The following is an 18,228-nucleotide window of genomic DNA, read 5'->3' as shown; positions in this document are numbered from 1 at the left end:
CATGCCAATACGGCCGGTTTAGTTTACTAAATTGCAATTTTAAATTTCGCGCGGAAGTATCATGCTAAAACGTCACGGTATGGTGACGCGTTCGCGTGACGTCACGCATTGTAGATGACATTTTGGTCCAGCACCGTTCACAGCTATAATTCGTCTCTTTTCATCGCATAATTCCACAGTATTATGGACATCTGTGTCGCTGAATCTTTTGCAATTTGTTCAATTAAGAATGGAGACGTCAAAGAAGAAAGATGTAAGTGGGAAGCAGTGTATTTCGGCCACCTTTAGCAACACAAACACAGCTGGTGTTTCCTTGTTTACATTCCCGAAAGATGACGGTGAAGCTTTACTATGGAACAGAGCGGTCAAGCGAACATGGTTCCCTACCACACGTCAACCGGCAGTTTTCGATGAGAAAATGGTGGTAATAAGTCGGCTCTTACAGTAGACATGAGCGAGAGCTTGCGTCGTTCCACCTGCACCTGTCAAAGAGGCAGCTGCGGACTCTCTTGACTCCTCCCACCGGCCGCCCCCGACCGTCGGATGCTTCCAACGTGGAGGAAGCATCGTCTGCCTTTGCCTCGTCGAGAAACATGGCTTCCCTCGGAGACACTGGCGGTCACTACACCCGTGGCCACACCCCTCCGACCTTCAGGTTGTACAGGTACGACCATATAATCTCACTAAAACACTAGTAACACAATAAGCAGATAAGGGATTTTCCAAAACTATCCTAGTAAATTTGTCTAATAACATCTGAATCGTCCTGCCGTCTAGTTTTTTTTTTTTTCTAGTCCTTCACTCTCACTTTACTCATCCACAAATCTTTCATCCTCGCTCAAATTAATGGGGAAAATCATCACTTTTTCGGTCCTAATCGCTCTCGCTGCTGGTGGCCATTAATGTAAACAATGTTCAGATGTGAGGAGCTCCACAACCTGTGACGTCACGCACACACCGTCTGCTACTTCCGGTACAGGCAAGGCTTTTTTATTAGCGACCAAAAGTTGCGAACTTTATCGTTGATGTTCTCTACTAAATCCTTTCAGCAAAAATATGGTAATATCGCGAAATGATCAAGTATGACACATAGGACCTGCATAAGAAATAAGAATAAGAAAATCTAATTTCAGTAGGCCTTTAAAGCCACAGTAAAATAGGCAAACAATGCCAAGACTAGGAGTTACAAAGAATATGCTGCTGATTTGACATAAAAGCAGCTTCAAACCACATACAGTTTCATTCCAATGAATCAGTCTTTGAATTTCATTGACAAAAATATTGTAAGTCTTGCACAAATGTTTGACATTAAACTGTCATGTGTGCAGTTACCAGAAAGCATGAATTAGCAGTGTACCTTTTAAGACCTCATTTCAGACAGCCTCAAATAACTGCATGTATGTTTTAGGTTTACCCTTTGGTGTTTTATTACACTTTTTCCGTCAAGCTAAAGGTAACAAATTGTTTGGTCATCACAAGAAAAAACTAAAAAACTTGTGTGGAATCTCCCAAGTTAAATAACCCTGGCACATTACTGCTATAGTTACAAATTTTACCAACAATTTTTGGAAAATATGCCACCAAGTTTTTGGAGGCAAAGGAAGGATCAGTTCATAAAAAAGACAACTGTGTGACAATTATTAACATCCATCCAACCATCATTTTCTACCTCTTGTCCCTTTCGGGGTCGCTGGAGCCTATCTCAGTTACATTCGGGCGGTAGGCGGGGTACACCCTGGACAAGTCGCCACCTCATCGCAGGGCCAACACAGATAGACAACATTCACCCTCTCAGGCCAATTTAGTGTTGCCACTCAGCCTATCCCCAGGTGCATCTCTTTGGAGATGGGAGGAAGCGGGAGTACCCGGAGGGAACCCACGCAGTCATGAGGAGAACATACAAACTCCACACAGAAAGATCTCAAACGCAGGATCGAACCCAGGACCTTTGTATTTTGAGGCAGATGCACTAACCCCTCACCACCGTGCTGCCCGCAATTATCAACATTATAATTATAATTATAAATTGACGATATGATTGGCAACACTAAAAAATTGGCCCTCATGTGTGAATGTGAGTGTGAATGTTGTCTGTCTATCTGTGTTGGCCCTGCGATGAGGTGGCGACTTGTCCAGGATGTACACCGCCTTCCGCCCGATTGAAGCTGAGATAGGCGCCAGCGCCCCCCGCAACCCCAAAAGGGAATAAGCGGTAGAAAATGGATGGATGGATGATTGATGTAAGTAAGGCTCCTCTGGGACAAGACCCATCACACTTTCATCATTCAACATTAAACTTGTGTTTTATTTTTTTACTTTTTAATACTATTACAGCTTAACTTATTTGTACACTTAAAGGGGAACTGCACTTGTTTAGGAATTTTGCCTATTATTCACAATCCTTATGTGAGACAATGCATTCTAACTCATGAGGGATGTCACAGTATGAATCTGTCTTATCACGGTTATTATGACCACAATTATAACGGTTATTATTATCGCAGTATTTTTAAATCTGCTCATAATTTTAAAAAAAGTACTTAAACTAAAATCTTTTAACCGGGTTTTATAAAAAAATAAAAAATCATTAAAATGATTTGTTTTGCCGATGAATACATTTTTTAGATAACACTGTGGTTCATGTACCTCAAGTAGAAATTGAATGTGCAAATGAAAGCAACACAAATGTGTAGTATAATGGCAAAAACAAGATACAATAAAATAAATTTAAAAAAGGGGAACATTGTGCAAGATGGCACCTTATAGATATAAGAGAAAAACAACTAAAACAAATGTAAACATTTTAGAAGATGGCACCTGATGGCCATAAGATATGGAAGCAGAATTGTCTCACATCAACTTATATATATCCCTATGATATTAATACATATGCATATATTAATAAATATACAAATACAAATGAAAAAGAACTGAAGAATAATACTTTGTGAAAAAGACAAATCAAGGATCCAGATTTCCCTCGAAGGGGACGCAGAGCCAGTCACGGAGGTGGGGCACGATGGCAAGCGCCAGGTGGCCGGGCCTGTTCCCATGGGGCCTGGCCGGGCACAGCCCGAAGAGGCAACGTGGGTCTCCCCTCCAATGGGCTCACCACCCATAGCAGGGGCCATAGAGGTCGGGTGCGATATGTGCTGGGCAGCAGCCAGAGGCAGGCCACTTCGCGGTCCGATCCTTGGCTACAGAAGCTAGCTCTTGGGACGTGGAACGTCACCTCACTGGGGGGGAAGGAGCCTGAGCTACTGCGCAAGGTGGAGAAGTTCCGGCTGGATATAGTCGGACTCACTTCGAAGCACAGCAAGGGCTTTGGAACCAGTTTTCTAGAGAGGAGCTGGACTCTCTTCCACTCTGGCGTTGCCGGCAGTGAGAGGCGACGGGCTTTGGGTGGCAATTCTTGTTTCCCCCCGACTCAAAGCCTGCACGTTGGAATTCAACCCAGTGGACGAGAGGGTAGCCTCTCTCCGCCTTCGGGTGGGGGGACGGTTCAGAGTACCCACCCTTTTTGGATACACTCGAGGGAGTACTGGAAAGTGCTCCCCTGGGTGATTCCCGTGTCCTACTGGGGAACTCCATTGCTCATGTTGGCAACGACAGTGAAACCTGGAGAGGCGTGATTGGGAAGAATGGCTGCCCGGATCTGAACCCGAGTGGTGTTTTGTTTTTGGACATTTGTGCTCGTCACAGATTGTCCATAACAAACACCATGTTCAAACATAAGGGTGTCCATATGTGCACATGGCACCAGGACACCCAAGGCCGCAGTTCCATGATCGACTTTGTAGTTGTGTCATCGGATTTGCGGCCTCATGTTTTGGACACTAAGGGGAAGAAAGGGGCGGAGCATTTTACCGATCACCACCTGGTGGTGAGTTGGCTGCGATGGTGGGGGAGGATGCCGGACAGACTTCACAGGCCCAAACGCTTTGTGAGGGTCTGCTGAGAATGTCTAGCAGAGTCTCCTGTCAGAGAGAGTTTCAATTCCCACGTCCGGAAGAACTTTCAACATGTCACGAGGGAGGTGCGGGACCTCTATTGTCTAGGTGGCTGATTGGAGCTGTGGCCGCAAGGTAGTTGGTGCCTGTCGTGGCGGTAATTCTAGAACCCGTTGGTGGACACCGGTAGTGAAGGATGCCGTCAAGCTGAAGAAAGAGTCCTAACGGGTTCTTTTGGCTCATAGGACTCCGGAGGGAGCGGACAGGTACCGACTAGCCAAGCGGTGTGCGGCTTCAGCAATCGCAGGGGAAAAATTCGGACATGGGAGGAGTTCGGCGAAGCCATGGGAAACGACTTCCGGACAGCTTCAAAGCGATTCTGGACTACCATCCACCGCATCAGGAAGGGGAAGCAGTGCAGTGTCAACACCGTGTATGATGAGGATGGTGTTTTGCTGACTTCAACTGCGGATGTTGTGGATCGTTGGAGGGAATACTTTGAAAACCTCCTCAATCCCACCAACACATCTTCCTACGAGGAAGCGGTGCCTGGGGAATCTGTGGTGGGCTCTCCTATTTCTGGGGCTGAAGTTGGTGAGGTAGTTAAAAAGCTCCTCAGTGGCAAGGCCCCGCAGGTAGATGAGATCCGCCCGAAGTTCCTAAAGGCACTGGATGCTGTGGGGCTGTCTTGGTTGACAAGACTGCAGAATCGCGTGGACATCGGAGGCGGTGCCTCTGGAGTGACCAGGGTGGTGGTTCCTCTCTTTAAGAAGGGGAACCGGAGGGTGTGTTTCAACTATCGTGGGATCATACTCCTCAGCCTTCCCGGTAAGGTCTATTCAGGTGTACTGGGGAGGAGGCTACGGTGGATAGTCGAACCTCGGATTCAGAAGGAACAGTGTGGTTTTCATCCTGGTCGTGGAACTGTGGACCAGCGCTATACTATGGCAGGTTCCTTGAGGGTGCATGGGAGTTTGCCCAACCAGTCTACATGTGCTTTGTGGACTTGGAGAAGGCATTCGACCGTGTCCCTCGGGAAGTCCTGTGGGGAGTGCTCAGAGAATGTGGGGTATCGGACTGTCTGATTGTGGCAGTCCGCTCCCTGTACGATCAGTCTCAGAGCTTGGTCCGCATTGCCGTCATGTAGGTCGGACACGTTTCCAGTGAGGGTTGGACTCCCCCAAGGCTGCCCTTTGTCACCGATTCTGTTCTTAACTTTTATGGACAGAATTTCTAGGCGCAGTCAAGGTGTTGAGGGGATCCGGTTTGGTGGCTGTAGGATTCGGTCTCTGCTTTTTGCAGATGATGTGGTCTTGATGTCTACATTTGGCCAAGGTCGTCAGCTCTCACTGGATCAGTTCGCAGCCGAGTGTGAAGCGAGTGGGATGAGAATCAGCACCTCCAAGTCCGAGTCCATGGTTCTCGCCCGGAAAAGGGTGGAGTGCCATCTCCAGGTTGGAGAGGAGATCTCGCCCAAAGTGGAGGAGTTCAAGTAACTCGAGTCTTCTTCACGAGTGAGGGAAAAGCAGATCGTGAGATCGACAGGCGTGCAGACAGACAGTACAGCGTCTTCAGTAATGCGAACGCTATATCGATCCGTTGTGGTGAAGGAGGAGCTGAACCGGAAGGCAAAGCTTTCAATTTACCGGTGGATCTACGATCCCATTCTCACCTATGATCATGAGCTTTGGGTTATGACCGAAAGGACAAGATCACTGGTACAAGCGGCCGAAATGAGCTTCCTCCGCCGGGTGGTGGGGCTCTCCCTTAGAGATAGGGTGAGAAGCTCTGTCATTCGGGAGGAGCTCAAAGTAAAGCCGCTGCTCCTTCACATCGAGAGGAGCCAGATGAGGTAGTTCGGGCATCAGGTCAGGAAGCCACCCGAGCGCCTCCCGAGGGAGGTGTTTTGGGCACGTCCGACCGGTAGGAGGCCACGGGGAAGACCCAGGACACTTTGGGAAGACTATGTCTTCCGCCTGGCCTGAGAACACCTCGGGATCCCCCGGGAGGAGCTGGACAAAACAGCTGGGGAGAGAGAAGTGTGGGCTTCCCTGCTTAGAAGTGTGGGCTTCCCGTGACCCACCTCAGATAAGCGGAAGAAGATGGATGGATGGATGGATGGATGGATGTTTGTAGTATGCGACTTAGGTTGTTTTTATACATGTTGTTCTTATGTTCTGCCTCTGTGGATATTTGTGTTATAAATATAAACTAGATATTGTATTCCTTTTTTTACAACCATTTTTCAGTCGATTTGCCATTCATTGGTTAATTTGTCTCTCCCTCAGCTTCTTACTAAGTTGTTTCGATAAACAATGTTTGTCATATAGTATCATGAAAGTGTTTTTAAAAAAAAATCACTGTATGCTTTAGCTCTATCATTTTCACTGAACACATTGTGCCTCGTTTGATTTTCTAGATCAGTTTTAAAAGCAATAATGCTTTTCTCTGTGCATTACCTCAAATTGTCTTTCTTTATCCATGTTCGTCTTTCTTTAGTTTCCGTCATAGATTGTGAAAACTGGTAGATTATCAATGATGTTGGTTATTAGCAGACCATTTGTATTATTATCAAAATCATTGGTAAAAAAACATTAACAATTAGCGTGGCACAGTGTCCTGTGATTCTGCTTGGTCTTGTATTTTTATGATATAAACTGATGCTATACATTGTGTCTATGCAGTCATTAATGGTATTTTTCTCATTAGGGTTCAAGAGGTCAATGTTGAAGACACCACATGAGAAAAATACTTTTTGACGGATTTCAGTAAAAGTCGCATTGATCCAGGCCTCAGAAATCTCAATACTTGACATAAGTGTTCTCCATATACAGCTGATCAATACTGTTTTTCTTTTTAAATTACATTTTAATGGTTGTATGTTCAAAGATATTATCAATACCATATTATTATCACACACAACTACTCCTCCTCCTTTGTTCTTGTTAGTTATGTTTATGTAATTTAGTTCATATCCTATGAGGTCTAAATGTATTCATTTTTTTTACCATCGATCCTTGTTTCTTAGATAGTGATCACTTTGAATGGTTTATTGAATTGTTAAAAAAAAAAATCCTTAATGGACGAAGTTTGCATACAAGCTTCTGCTGTTTGATCGTTTGTTGACAGATTTAATGTAGCTACTACAGTATATTGTTTCCCTGCATAATACAACATTTTTTTTTACTGTTGTGGGAGAAAATAATTGTATCGGGATCAATGTCATTGTCAGAAACCTGAATTTTCTGGTCATTGTTGCATAAGTTTTTCAGTTCCATATCTTCTTGTTCAGCAATCTTTAGTTTTGTTTAAATAATATATGTGAGTGTAGATGGATGTCATGCTGAATCCAGGTCTTGTTCAGTGGTCCCTTGGAACATAATAATATTTATTTACAAAAAACTAAATGGAGATGTTAATTTTTTTGTCAGACTCCTTTCTCGTCATCATTGTCAAAGCGGTAGCAACTTTAATATTTGTCAAAATTCTTGATGTCTTTGAAAACAATTACTCTTGCTTCTGGAACTCCAATTAGCTTGATGTACATTTTGCAGTTAGCACTCCAAGTTCTCTGAATTTTCCTTTTCTTCCTCAAGTTGCATGCTTTCTTTGTGATGACAGTATTATGTTTGGGAGGTGCTCATTCAAGTACAATTGTCCCCTTGATCTTTTTTCCATTTAAGCAGTGCGAATTCCTGTTAGCAAGTTTCACGAGAATTACCAGAGAGGAAGTGTTGTTTCTTCCATTCAGTGGGACGCATGTGTCGATGGTGTTAATATCGACATCCAATTCCCTTTGACTGCAGAAAGTTTACTACTTGTTACTCTGCTGAGGCAACATACATTTCATCAGGTTTTCCTTTGATATCCACAGCTGTCACAATATCATTAATTCGCTTATCCTGATCCATGTCATCTATGAATTTCTTCAGAATTATGTTATCTTGTCGCACATCCTTAATTTCTTGATGCATGACTAAGTTTTCCTCTTTGAAGATCTTTATTTCTTGTTGCATTTCTGTTTGCTCCTTTAAAGAGATTTATCATATCTTTGAGATCACAAAGCTCCGTTTTCAAGTTGTTGTTCTGGGTTTGTTTGCAGGATTCGCATATCTGCTTTGTACACTGAGCTTAGACTTGCCACATCTCCTATCAGGTTGTCAATTTTCTATAACATCAATTAGGGCTGGGCGATATATCGATATACTTGATGTACCGCGGGTTTGTCTCTGTGCGATATGGAAAATGACTATATCGTGATATTCAAGTATACGTTCTCACGCAGTTGCTTTTAGCTGTGGGCATTAAACTACAAGCGCACCTTCTTACATACGTCACATACTGTCACGTGAGCAAGGTCATATGCTCCCGCGGAGCAGAGAGATAGCGGCATGGGTAACATTAGCTGTGATGCTAACGGTGTGGTGCGGGTGGTAATACGAGAGAAAGAAGGTGCGAATCTGGTAACAAATGGAGGAAAAATTAATTCCCAAGAAAAACAGCAGGGGGTCGATCTTCTAGCGGTGGTTTGACTTCAAGTAAGAATATGTTGAAAATTTATGCGGGTAGATTTGTTGCTACAAAAATTAGCAGCTCTGCTAATTTGTAGCATCATTTGAAAAGTCACCCAGTAGAGAATGAAGAGTGCTTCAAACTGTGCATGTCAACATCTCCGTTCGGTGCCACACCCACAAAATTCCGAAGCAACTATTTCCACATTAACACCGTAGGATGTATACTATTTGATATGCAGCTCATTTTTATGTGACACTTATTGAAATATCTTGTGTGGCATCATGCACAAGAGTGCACTTTATTTGTTTTTAACTATTGTAGTGGCGTTTTGTACAAAAAGTACCCTTTAATGTAGTGTCGTTTTGGTATGTCATCGTAGTGACATCATGCACAAAAGTGCACTTTATTTGTTTTAAACTATTTTTGTGGCGTTCTGTACAAAAAGTGCACTTTAATTTAGTGTTGTTTTGATATGTCATCTTAGTGACATCATGCACAAAAGTGCACTAATAGCTTGTTTTAAAAAATTTCTGACAATCTTGCACTTTCTATTTTGAAATGACATGAATGTTTGTGCCACTGCTTAATAACTGTTTAATAAATACACTTTTGGTCAATTGACTTAGTTGTGAATTCCCTCTCAGCATGAAAGTTTAAAATGAGCATATATTAATGAAGTATGGACAAGAATGTTTTAATGTAGACATGTAGAATCATCATACTGCTGTGATTATATGCATCAAGTGTTAATTCAAGGCTAAGGCAAAATATCGCGATATATATTGTGTATCGTGACATGGCCTAAAAATATTGAGATATTAATGAAAGGCCATATCGCCCAGCCCTAACATTAATGTGATGTTTTTCTTCCCTTCATGTCCTGTTTTCAGACACTTGGATAGCTTGGTAGCTTGGATCTCGGCATTGTTACTATAGCAGTCCGCAAACGGCGGTTGCCTTTTTAGCGACTCGCGGCACTTTTAATTTGTATATTTCAACAATTTCGTACCTTGCACCGGCCAGAGCGCAACTGGAGGTGTCACTCTGTTTGGTTAAAAAACACTTTAATACTGCACTGAACTTTCGCAGCTCGAATGTGGCTTCAGGTTGCTAAGCAACTGCCTTGAATTGTGGAAGGGGTCGTTGGCTTGAGGCTAACAGCTCTTCAAATTTATTTTTTTTTTAGCAAATGTTCCTCCCAGCTGACTAAGAGCAGTTTAAAGATGTCAGTAAACTCTCCTGTTAAACTTCAAAATGTTAAAAAAACAAAAACAAAAAAAAAAAAAACAAAAAAAAAAAAACCCTGTGGCAAAAGCTTTTTTCCTTGTGTGCAATCCTGTTGACAGGAAGTGACATTGGATTGTGAATGATCGACAAAAAATTCCACAAGAAAGTGCATGATGGCGACTGTTTTGACCCCAAAATGCATAATTTCGATTATTTCCCTCAACATTTTTGGTGTGACCAATATGCCCTTTTCCACCGCAGGTACCTTTCCAGGAATTTCCCCACTTACCCGGTAAATAAAGTTACCCCTGTGTTTCCACCAAAAACTATACAGGTACATTTCGTTCTTCCGGAACCATTCGGAGTTCTACCTACCCAGGTGGGACTTTTCCAAGCGGCCAGGAACCTTTTCAAGGGCGGGCTGTGCTGTCGAATGATGATTGGTTGAACACAGTTGAGGGCGTTTCTAAGACTTCTCTTTCCAACCCACGACCGCAATTTCATATTTCTTGTATATTTTTATTACAACAAACTTAACAACGGAGAGAAAGAAGAACAAAAGCTTTCGAAATGCAGGAACTTTTGTGGGCCATCTTTGTGCTAAAGAAAGCTGATCAGTGGAACTATCCTCTAGTGTTTTTACTCAGTCATAGTATTTTAAACTATATGCAGTTTACCGATAGGTACCTAAAGCGGCTTCAGCAGTTGCGGAGGCAAACACTCGGACACGGGAAAATGCTTCAAAGCAGTTCTATACCAGTGCTTCAAAGCAGTTCTGTACCACCATCTACCGCCTCAGGAGAGAGAAGCAGTGCACTTTCAACACCGTGTTTGGTGAGGATGGTGTGCTGCTGACCTCGACTCAGGATGTTGTGGATCGGTGAAGGGAATCTTTTAAAGACCACCTCAATCCACCCTACATGTCTTTCTATGAGGAAGCAGTGCCTGGGGGACCCGTGTTGGGCTCTCTTATTTCTGGGGCTGAGGCTGCCGAGGTAGTTAAAAAGCTCCTTGGTGCCAAGGCCCCAAGGGTGGATGAGATCCGCCCTGAGTTCCTCAAGGCTCTGGATGCTGTGGGACTTTCTTGGTTGACAGGATTGGCAGACAGGGATGTTTCCTCTCTTTAGGAAGGGAAACCGGAGGGTGTGTTCTAATTATTGAGTGATCACACTCCTCAGCCTTCCCGGTAAAATCAATTTAGGTGTACTGGAGAGGATGCTATGCTGGATAGTCAAACCTCAGATTCAAGAGAAGCAGTGTGGTTTTCGTCTTGTTCATGGAACTGTGGACCAGCTCTGTACTCTTGGCAGGGTCATTGAAGGTACATGGGACTTTTCCACACCAGTCTACATGTAATTTGTGGAAGTCCTGTGGGGAGAGATGTCCGATTGCGGCGGTTGGCTTCCTTTATATCTGGTGTGTAGTGGCGTTCTGTACAAAAAGTGCACTTTAATTTATTGTTGTTTTGATATGTCATCTTAGTGACATCATGCACAAAAGTGCACAAATAAACTTTTTCTGACAATCTTGCACTTTCAATTTTGAAATGACATGAATGTTTGTGCCACTGCTTAATAACTGTTTAATAAAGTTGTTGCGAAAGTTCAGAGCAGTATTAAAGTGTTTTTTGACCAAACAGAGTGACACCTCCAGTTGCGCTCTGACTGGCGCAAGGTACGAAATTGTTGAAATACACAAATTAAAAGTGCCACGAGTCACTAAAAAGGCAACCGCCGTTTGCGAACTGCTGTAGTAACAAGCTACGTTACTACTCTCATCAAATTAGTCTCTGATACCTGGCAGTAAGTCGGACATTTTCAGTGAGGGTTGGAGTCCACCAGAGCTGCACTTTGTCACCAATTCTGTTCACAACTTTTATGGGCCGAATTTATAGACAAAGTCAGGGCGTTGAAAGGATCCAGTTTGGTGGCTGCAGGATTAGGTCTCTGCTTTTTGCGGATGATGTGGTCCTGATGGCTTCATCTGGCCATGATCTTCAGATCTCATTTGGATAGGTTCGCAGCCGAGTGTGAAGCGACTGGAATGAGAATCAGCACCTCCAAGTCCGGGTCCATAGTTTTCGCCCGGAAAAGGGTGGAGGGCTATTGCCAGGTTGGGGAGGAGATCTTGCCGCAAGTGGAGGAGTTCAAGTATTTTGAGGTCTTGTTCCCAAGTAAGGGAGGTGTGGATCGTGAGATAGACTTGTGGCGTCTGCAGTGATGCGGCCACTGTATCGACCTGTTGTGGTAAAGAAGGCAAAGCTTTCAATTTACCTGTCGAATTACGTTCCCATCCTCACCTATGGTCATGACCGAAAGGACAAGATCACGGGTATGGAACAAGGGGATGGGTCAAACCCAGAGAGTAATTTCACCACACCTAGTGTGTGAGTGACTATCAGGGGTACTTTAACTTTAACTTAACACGCGGCCAAAATTAGTTTCCTCCGTACGGTGGCTCTGTAATTCGGGAGGAGCTTGAGGTAAAGCCGCTGCTCCACCAAATCAAGAGGAGCCAGATGAAGTGTTTCAAGCATCTGGTTAGGATGCCCCTGGACACCTTCCTGGGGAAGGGTTAAGAGCACATTCGACCAGTAAGAGGCAACAGTGGAAGACCCAGGACATGTTGGGGAGATTTTGTCTATCAGCTGTCCTGGGAACGCCTCATGATCCCCTGGGAGGAGCTGGATGATGTGGCTGGGGAGAGGGAAATCTGGGCTTCTCTGCTTAGGCTGCTACCCTTGCGACCCAACTTCGGATAAGTGGAAGAAGATGGATAAATGGATGGATTATCTTTTTGATGTTTACTTTTAATTTGTTTGTTTTTCACCCTTTTTGAAGAAAACTATGTTTTTTTTATATGGCAAACCAAATATACACAATTTTTTCCCCAAAAAATTATTTCAAAGTGGAATATTTGATGGGAAGTGATTGGAGCCTTGAAGAGGTCAATAATTCGTAACAACATTGATTTTGATTTTTTATCATTCTTTGAGTAAAGACAGCTATAAAGAAAAAAAAACAGCCTGCACGGCAGCTTTGGGTTATTAAAGTCAACATTGCAAGTTTTTATAATTATATTTCACCTGTAACCTATTTTATTCCGCTTTTTTTATGTATTTATTTTCTATTCATAGTATTTGTAGAAAATGCAACAGGCTATTAAAAAAATAGCAGCGGGTCGCAAATGGTTCCCAGGGCGCACTTTGATTCTCTGATTTACACCATTAATGAGGAAAGTTGTTTGGATTGGGTCACATATATTGATGCTGTTCTCAACTCACTTTCAATTGAGATTCGTGGACATGTATCATCACTTTTCTCTTCGCCAACAAGAGGGCGGCAATATCATTTATATTCAATCAATTGGCAAAATCACGCTGCAAACTTGTGACAACTTGCGGGACACACTGAAGACTCCAGCGGGCCGCACATGGCCCGCAGGACGTAGTTTGGACACCCCTGGTATAGAAAGTCAACATGGCCTTGACAAAGTAGGTTTCCAACAGCCCACTTTCTTGGAATGTGGGTGCTTCAATGCAAGATTTGCAAAAAATAACTCAGAAGAATATTAGATACAAATTTTATATTTGGTAATGTGACCAGCGGATTTAAAGTGTATTAGAAAATAAAACATTGCATTCATCATTAAATAATTCAATGAAATAATTTGGAATTGGTAGGTAGTTACACAATAAGAATGAAAGAATGGATCGATTAAGCTTGATGAATTTGTAGTCGGTTACCATACATTTTCAAGGAATGTTCATACCGTTTCCGCTCTTTTAACTAGATATTAACAGTATGAATAAAATAGTTGCACAGTTGGATTTAATTGAATTTGAAATGTAATTCTTAATAGTTGTTGGGAAAATTCTGTGACCATAAGGGAAATACCTCCCTATGTAATGTTTTTTCTCAATCAGGATTTCATTAATATGTAAAGTATATAACATGTTGTGTCAGAAACATGTACGTACCTGTGGAGTCCATGTTAAGACCAGGGGAACTGGCAGATCAGCTGTGCATTCTGGAGCCTCTGCTGGATACTGTGGATGGAGAAGATGGTACAATTAAGTATGCTAGATTGAGAATGTCACACATATACAAACATAAACAACTTTGCTTAATCTGGAACTTGATTACATTTGAATGGTTATAGTTATGACCATTTTGTTAACTAATGAAGAAAGGCTCTGCCAATAATTTAGGCTGAACTGTAACCATAAACAGCTTTGTGAGCTCTAAGCACAGGCTGGGCAACCTAATTGTAAAGGACGGTCATTGTGTTCAGTGTTTTAATTATATGTAGCAGGTGTGTGTGTTTGTGAGACCCTACTAAACTGTATAGTTTTGCCTTACTTAGAGGTTTCACAATTGTGCAGATCAGTGATAATCCATGATCAAAATTAATTAGAACGTCTATAATGTGATTAACATAAGTTACACACTTCATCTCTCTATTCACTTTAAACATATTTCTTTGTTTTTCCTCTTGCTTTCCCTGTCACCTAAACAACCATGTGTCCATGCCAGCACTCTGTCCTCCCTCGCTGTGCTTGGAAAAGAATGACCTGGCGTTAGATCTGGTGGAAGCAGCTGGAAGACAGGGAGAACTCCAAGCTATTTTTACAGGTCCAGGACAGTTAGAACAGCCAGCGGGGCACAGAGTAGCTCGAGACAACCTCATACATTTTAGAGGACACAAGGAGTCCTCAAGATATACTGTAAGGCTTGAAACTGTGATGTGGAACACAATGGATCATGGGTTTTACTATATCTGAATAGCATCTTTACATAGGCTTGATTGCAAGACTCTGTCCTAAAGTTGTGTTTATTTCTTAAACAAGTTCCAAATATGCAATGAACGTGCTGTAACAATAACTTCCACAATGGATGTCATGATCGTTTTAAGAAAAAAAAAAACATTTGTCTCATTTCCAGCATAGAAGCAAAGCTAAAGAAGTCGGGTTAGTTAGAGACAATGAATAGCCTGGATAGCAGCCGTGAGATGTTCAAACATCACTTACTGCCATCACTAGGTGCATGTTGGTGTGTTCACAGCATTTTCCACAATAGTAAGTTTGAAATAAAGCCAGTTTTACTCTGTTGCACACATAGCATTTAGCAGGATTTTAGTATTAGCTAAGCTAACCTAACTGTGGGTTACAAACAATGTACAGTACTTGGGAAAAAATCAACACTCTTATTCATAGATCAATAATTGATAATATTTTTAATATCTCCTACATTAATGCACGGTGTATTTCAGATATGAAAATAGGTTGAAACAAACTTCTCTAGGAGACACTGCACAGTGACAAGTCCTATTGACTTACCTCTGAAAGGATGACAGTTTTCTCTTTCAGATGTAAAATTCCAAGGTCTTGCACACAACCAAAGTTGGTTTGTCAATGAGCCTTTACCGATTTGTTTGGCCTGTATAAAACTGACACAGTTGACGACAGATATATAGGACAAGTCCGGCAGCTTACTCAAATCTCGTCTATTAGATGTGCTCATATGGATGCCTTCCACCAAATTTACATATTTTTAAGGTGCCAAGCCTTTGCAACAAGGTCCAGTTTGTTTCAGGAAGGTCCCTTGATATCTTTCTGTCGTACGATCCATTTTAATCCAGTTTGCTGCTCTTTCTCACAATACTGCTAGTTGAGTACAGTAATAAAAACAAAAACTTTGTCCAGCAACAATGGCTAAAAACATAACAATAAAGAAGACTTAACTTGAGTTGGTATGTCAGGAAACAATGGCAATGTGTGGAAGTATCCCTCAGAATCCAGAAAAAAATGACAGCTGTGCATATATAAAGTTACAGTTGTATTGCAGTTACTTCTCAAGGCCACACCTTAAGTACACGGGCACGGGATCTACATATTTGTTGGGTGTTGATGGATGCCGAATCATTGTTTACAGGTGTTGTCAAGATTTTTGCTTATAAAAATTAGTGTACATATAATAATAATAATGGAGTAGATTTGCATGCAGCTTTTTTTGTAGTGACTCCATCCATCCATCCATTTTCTACCGCTTATTACCTTTGGGGTGACGGGGGGGTACACCCTGGACAAGTCGCCAAAGCGCATTATTAATCCACTCCACATTCACACAGATGGTGACACATTTTGTAGCCGCACTTAAACAACGACAGTAGCTGCTCTGGGGTAGTTTGATGGAAACGTGGCTGCCAATGTGTGCCTACGACTTCTCCGACCACCAATAAATATACCAATGGTATATTCACATTCATATACCAGCGTGAGTGGCTCAGGGAGTGTCTTGCCCAAGGACACACTGACAGTGACCAAGACGTCAGAATGTATACGATTATTTTTTACAATTGCTCTTCTCTCGCAAATAAAACATTTTGATGTCATCTAAAATTTGGCATGTCCAGTTGATTTAATGATTTGAAGTTAATGTTTGCCTTATTTTTTGTTTCACGTTTTTTACAGTTTATACAGACATCGACAGTGTGGTCACTGCAAACTCAATAGTGTTGCTAGCACGACTCCTTTTAACGAGCAGCCACTTTTCTTTGCGTTTTTATGTTGTTTAAACATTTTTGTCCCCTCAAGTTGGACTATCTTAGGAACTGTGGAATAATGTTTTAATAAATCCCTTTAGGAACGATTTCCACAGGCAAGAACAGCACCTTTTCAGTATCCTTTTACATAACTTCTTGCTAGGAATACGCTTGTTTGCACCATCCATCCATCCATTCATCCATCCATATTCTACCTCTTATTCCCTTCGGGATCACAAGGGGGTGCTGGAGCCTATCTCAGCTACAATCGGATGAAAGGCGGTGTACACCCTGGACAAGTCGCCACCTCATCGCAGGGCCAACACAGACAGACAGACAGACAGACAACATTCACACTCACATTCACACACTAGGGCCAATTTAGTGTTGCCAAACAACCTATCCCCAGGTGCATGTCTTTGGAGGTGGGAGGAATCCGGAGTACCCGGAGGGAACCCACGCTGTCACGGAGAGAACATGCAAACTCCACACAGAAAGATCCCGAGCCCGGGTTTTAACCCAGGACTACTCAGGACCTTCGTATTGTGAGGCACATGCACTAACCCCTCTAACACCGTGCTGCCCCTGCTGTGTTTGCACCATGTGTGCTGAAAATCCAAGACGGCAACAACGAGATCTGACATCACAAGCAGCCAAGCTTATTAGTAGAGGTGAGGGAAAATTATTGAATGATTGATTATTCGATGCATCACGATTGGAACATAGACATTCTGAATCGATGGACAATTTGACAAATATCAATTAATTAGCTACAGTATGTTAAAGTACAGAAAAATGCAGACCTAGTGCTGAACACAAACCGGGGGGAGGAAAGAGAGGACAAGTTTTGCTGGCAGTGGCGCTTTAATAGCTTAAATGTGAAATAGTAAAACAAGAAAAGAATAAATGTTTTTTTAAACTTCAACCAAGTCTAACTGAAACCACGTTACAGCAGAGTAACCAGAAGAGGAAATTAGAATGTAGATTAATAAATAAGGGGAGAATAATATCCACACAGTCCGACAGCACTGTCAGCCATTGATATAAATGGGTAGATAGTAGATATGACATCTGATATATACCTCTTTGAGCGTCAAGTTCACGGAAAGCGAGGGCAAAGTGTCTGGGCCTTTTCTGGTTTCAAAAAGCATGAACATTTCAACAAGTATGCCTGTTGGCAAAGTAGAGACGTTTATTTTGTAACTTAGCATGCTGCTTCAGTTCTCATGTATCCATTCTTTCCATGTGCGCACATCCAAAAACCGCAAATGACGCAAAACCGCATACGTCTGCAGCCAAAAGAGGGGCCACGCGTCATGAATGGTCAATGGGTTGGACGCACCTGTTTTAATGGTGTTTTGTCAGGGTTGGTTGAGCATAAGACGTGACGTCAAGCAACCGCAGTCACATTTACTACTGTATTTCGGTTATTAGCCTAATTTGTTATCAACTAACGATAGTAGGGATGTAACGGTACACAATTTTTCGGTACAGTAAGAAAACAACAAAATATACATTTTTTGGGTATTTATTTACCAAATTTGTAAACAATGACTTTATCCTTTTTAACATTGGGAATACTATAATAATTCTGCCCACGTCAATCCACATTAAACTGCCTCAAGTTGTTGTTTGATTAAATAAAATGACAAAACTTTTCTTCTACATATAAAAAGTGCAACATTAAACAGTTTCAAGTCAACTCATCATGCTTGATTTATTAGAGCATTTGGGAAGCCTGTAGTTGATTTTTAATATGTAAATGTGATATTTTTATCAACATGTGATAGCAGGGAACCTGCCATTCAAAACTAGGCTGCTATATTACTAATGATTAATGTAACTATAGAAGCAAAAATAGTACAATAGCAATAGGAGAGACTATTCATCCCTGAACACCATGGAGTCCTTGTAGGCTTAATGATGCACAATATTGACTAGTGATGCACCAAAAACTCGGCCACAGAAAAAAGACGATCACCAAAAAAGCAGG

At 42.2% G+C, this 18,228-nt stretch overlaps 1 protein-coding gene across 1 annotated transcript in view; it reads right to left on the bottom strand.

The window, feature by feature from the left end:
• fancl (FA complementation group L) overlaps positions 1 to 18,228 on the bottom strand; it is a 93,787-nt gene that overhangs the window by 25,517 nt on the left and 50,042 nt on the right. The window contains exon 7 of the mRNA XM_061910999.1: positions 13,672 to 13,740. Coding sequence (XP_061766983.1) covers positions 13,672 to 13,740 — 69 coding nt within the window. The remainder of the gene's footprint in view (positions 1 to 13,671; positions 13,741 to 18,228) is intronic.

This window comes from Nerophis ophidion, linkage group LG09, assembly GCF_033978795.1.
Source record: "Nerophis ophidion isolate RoL-2023_Sa linkage group LG09, RoL_Noph_v1.0, whole genome shotgun sequence".
NCBI lineage: Eukaryota > Metazoa > Chordata > Actinopteri > Syngnathiformes > Syngnathidae > Nerophis > Nerophis ophidion.
This window is presented reverse-complemented; position numbering and strand designations above follow the sequence as displayed.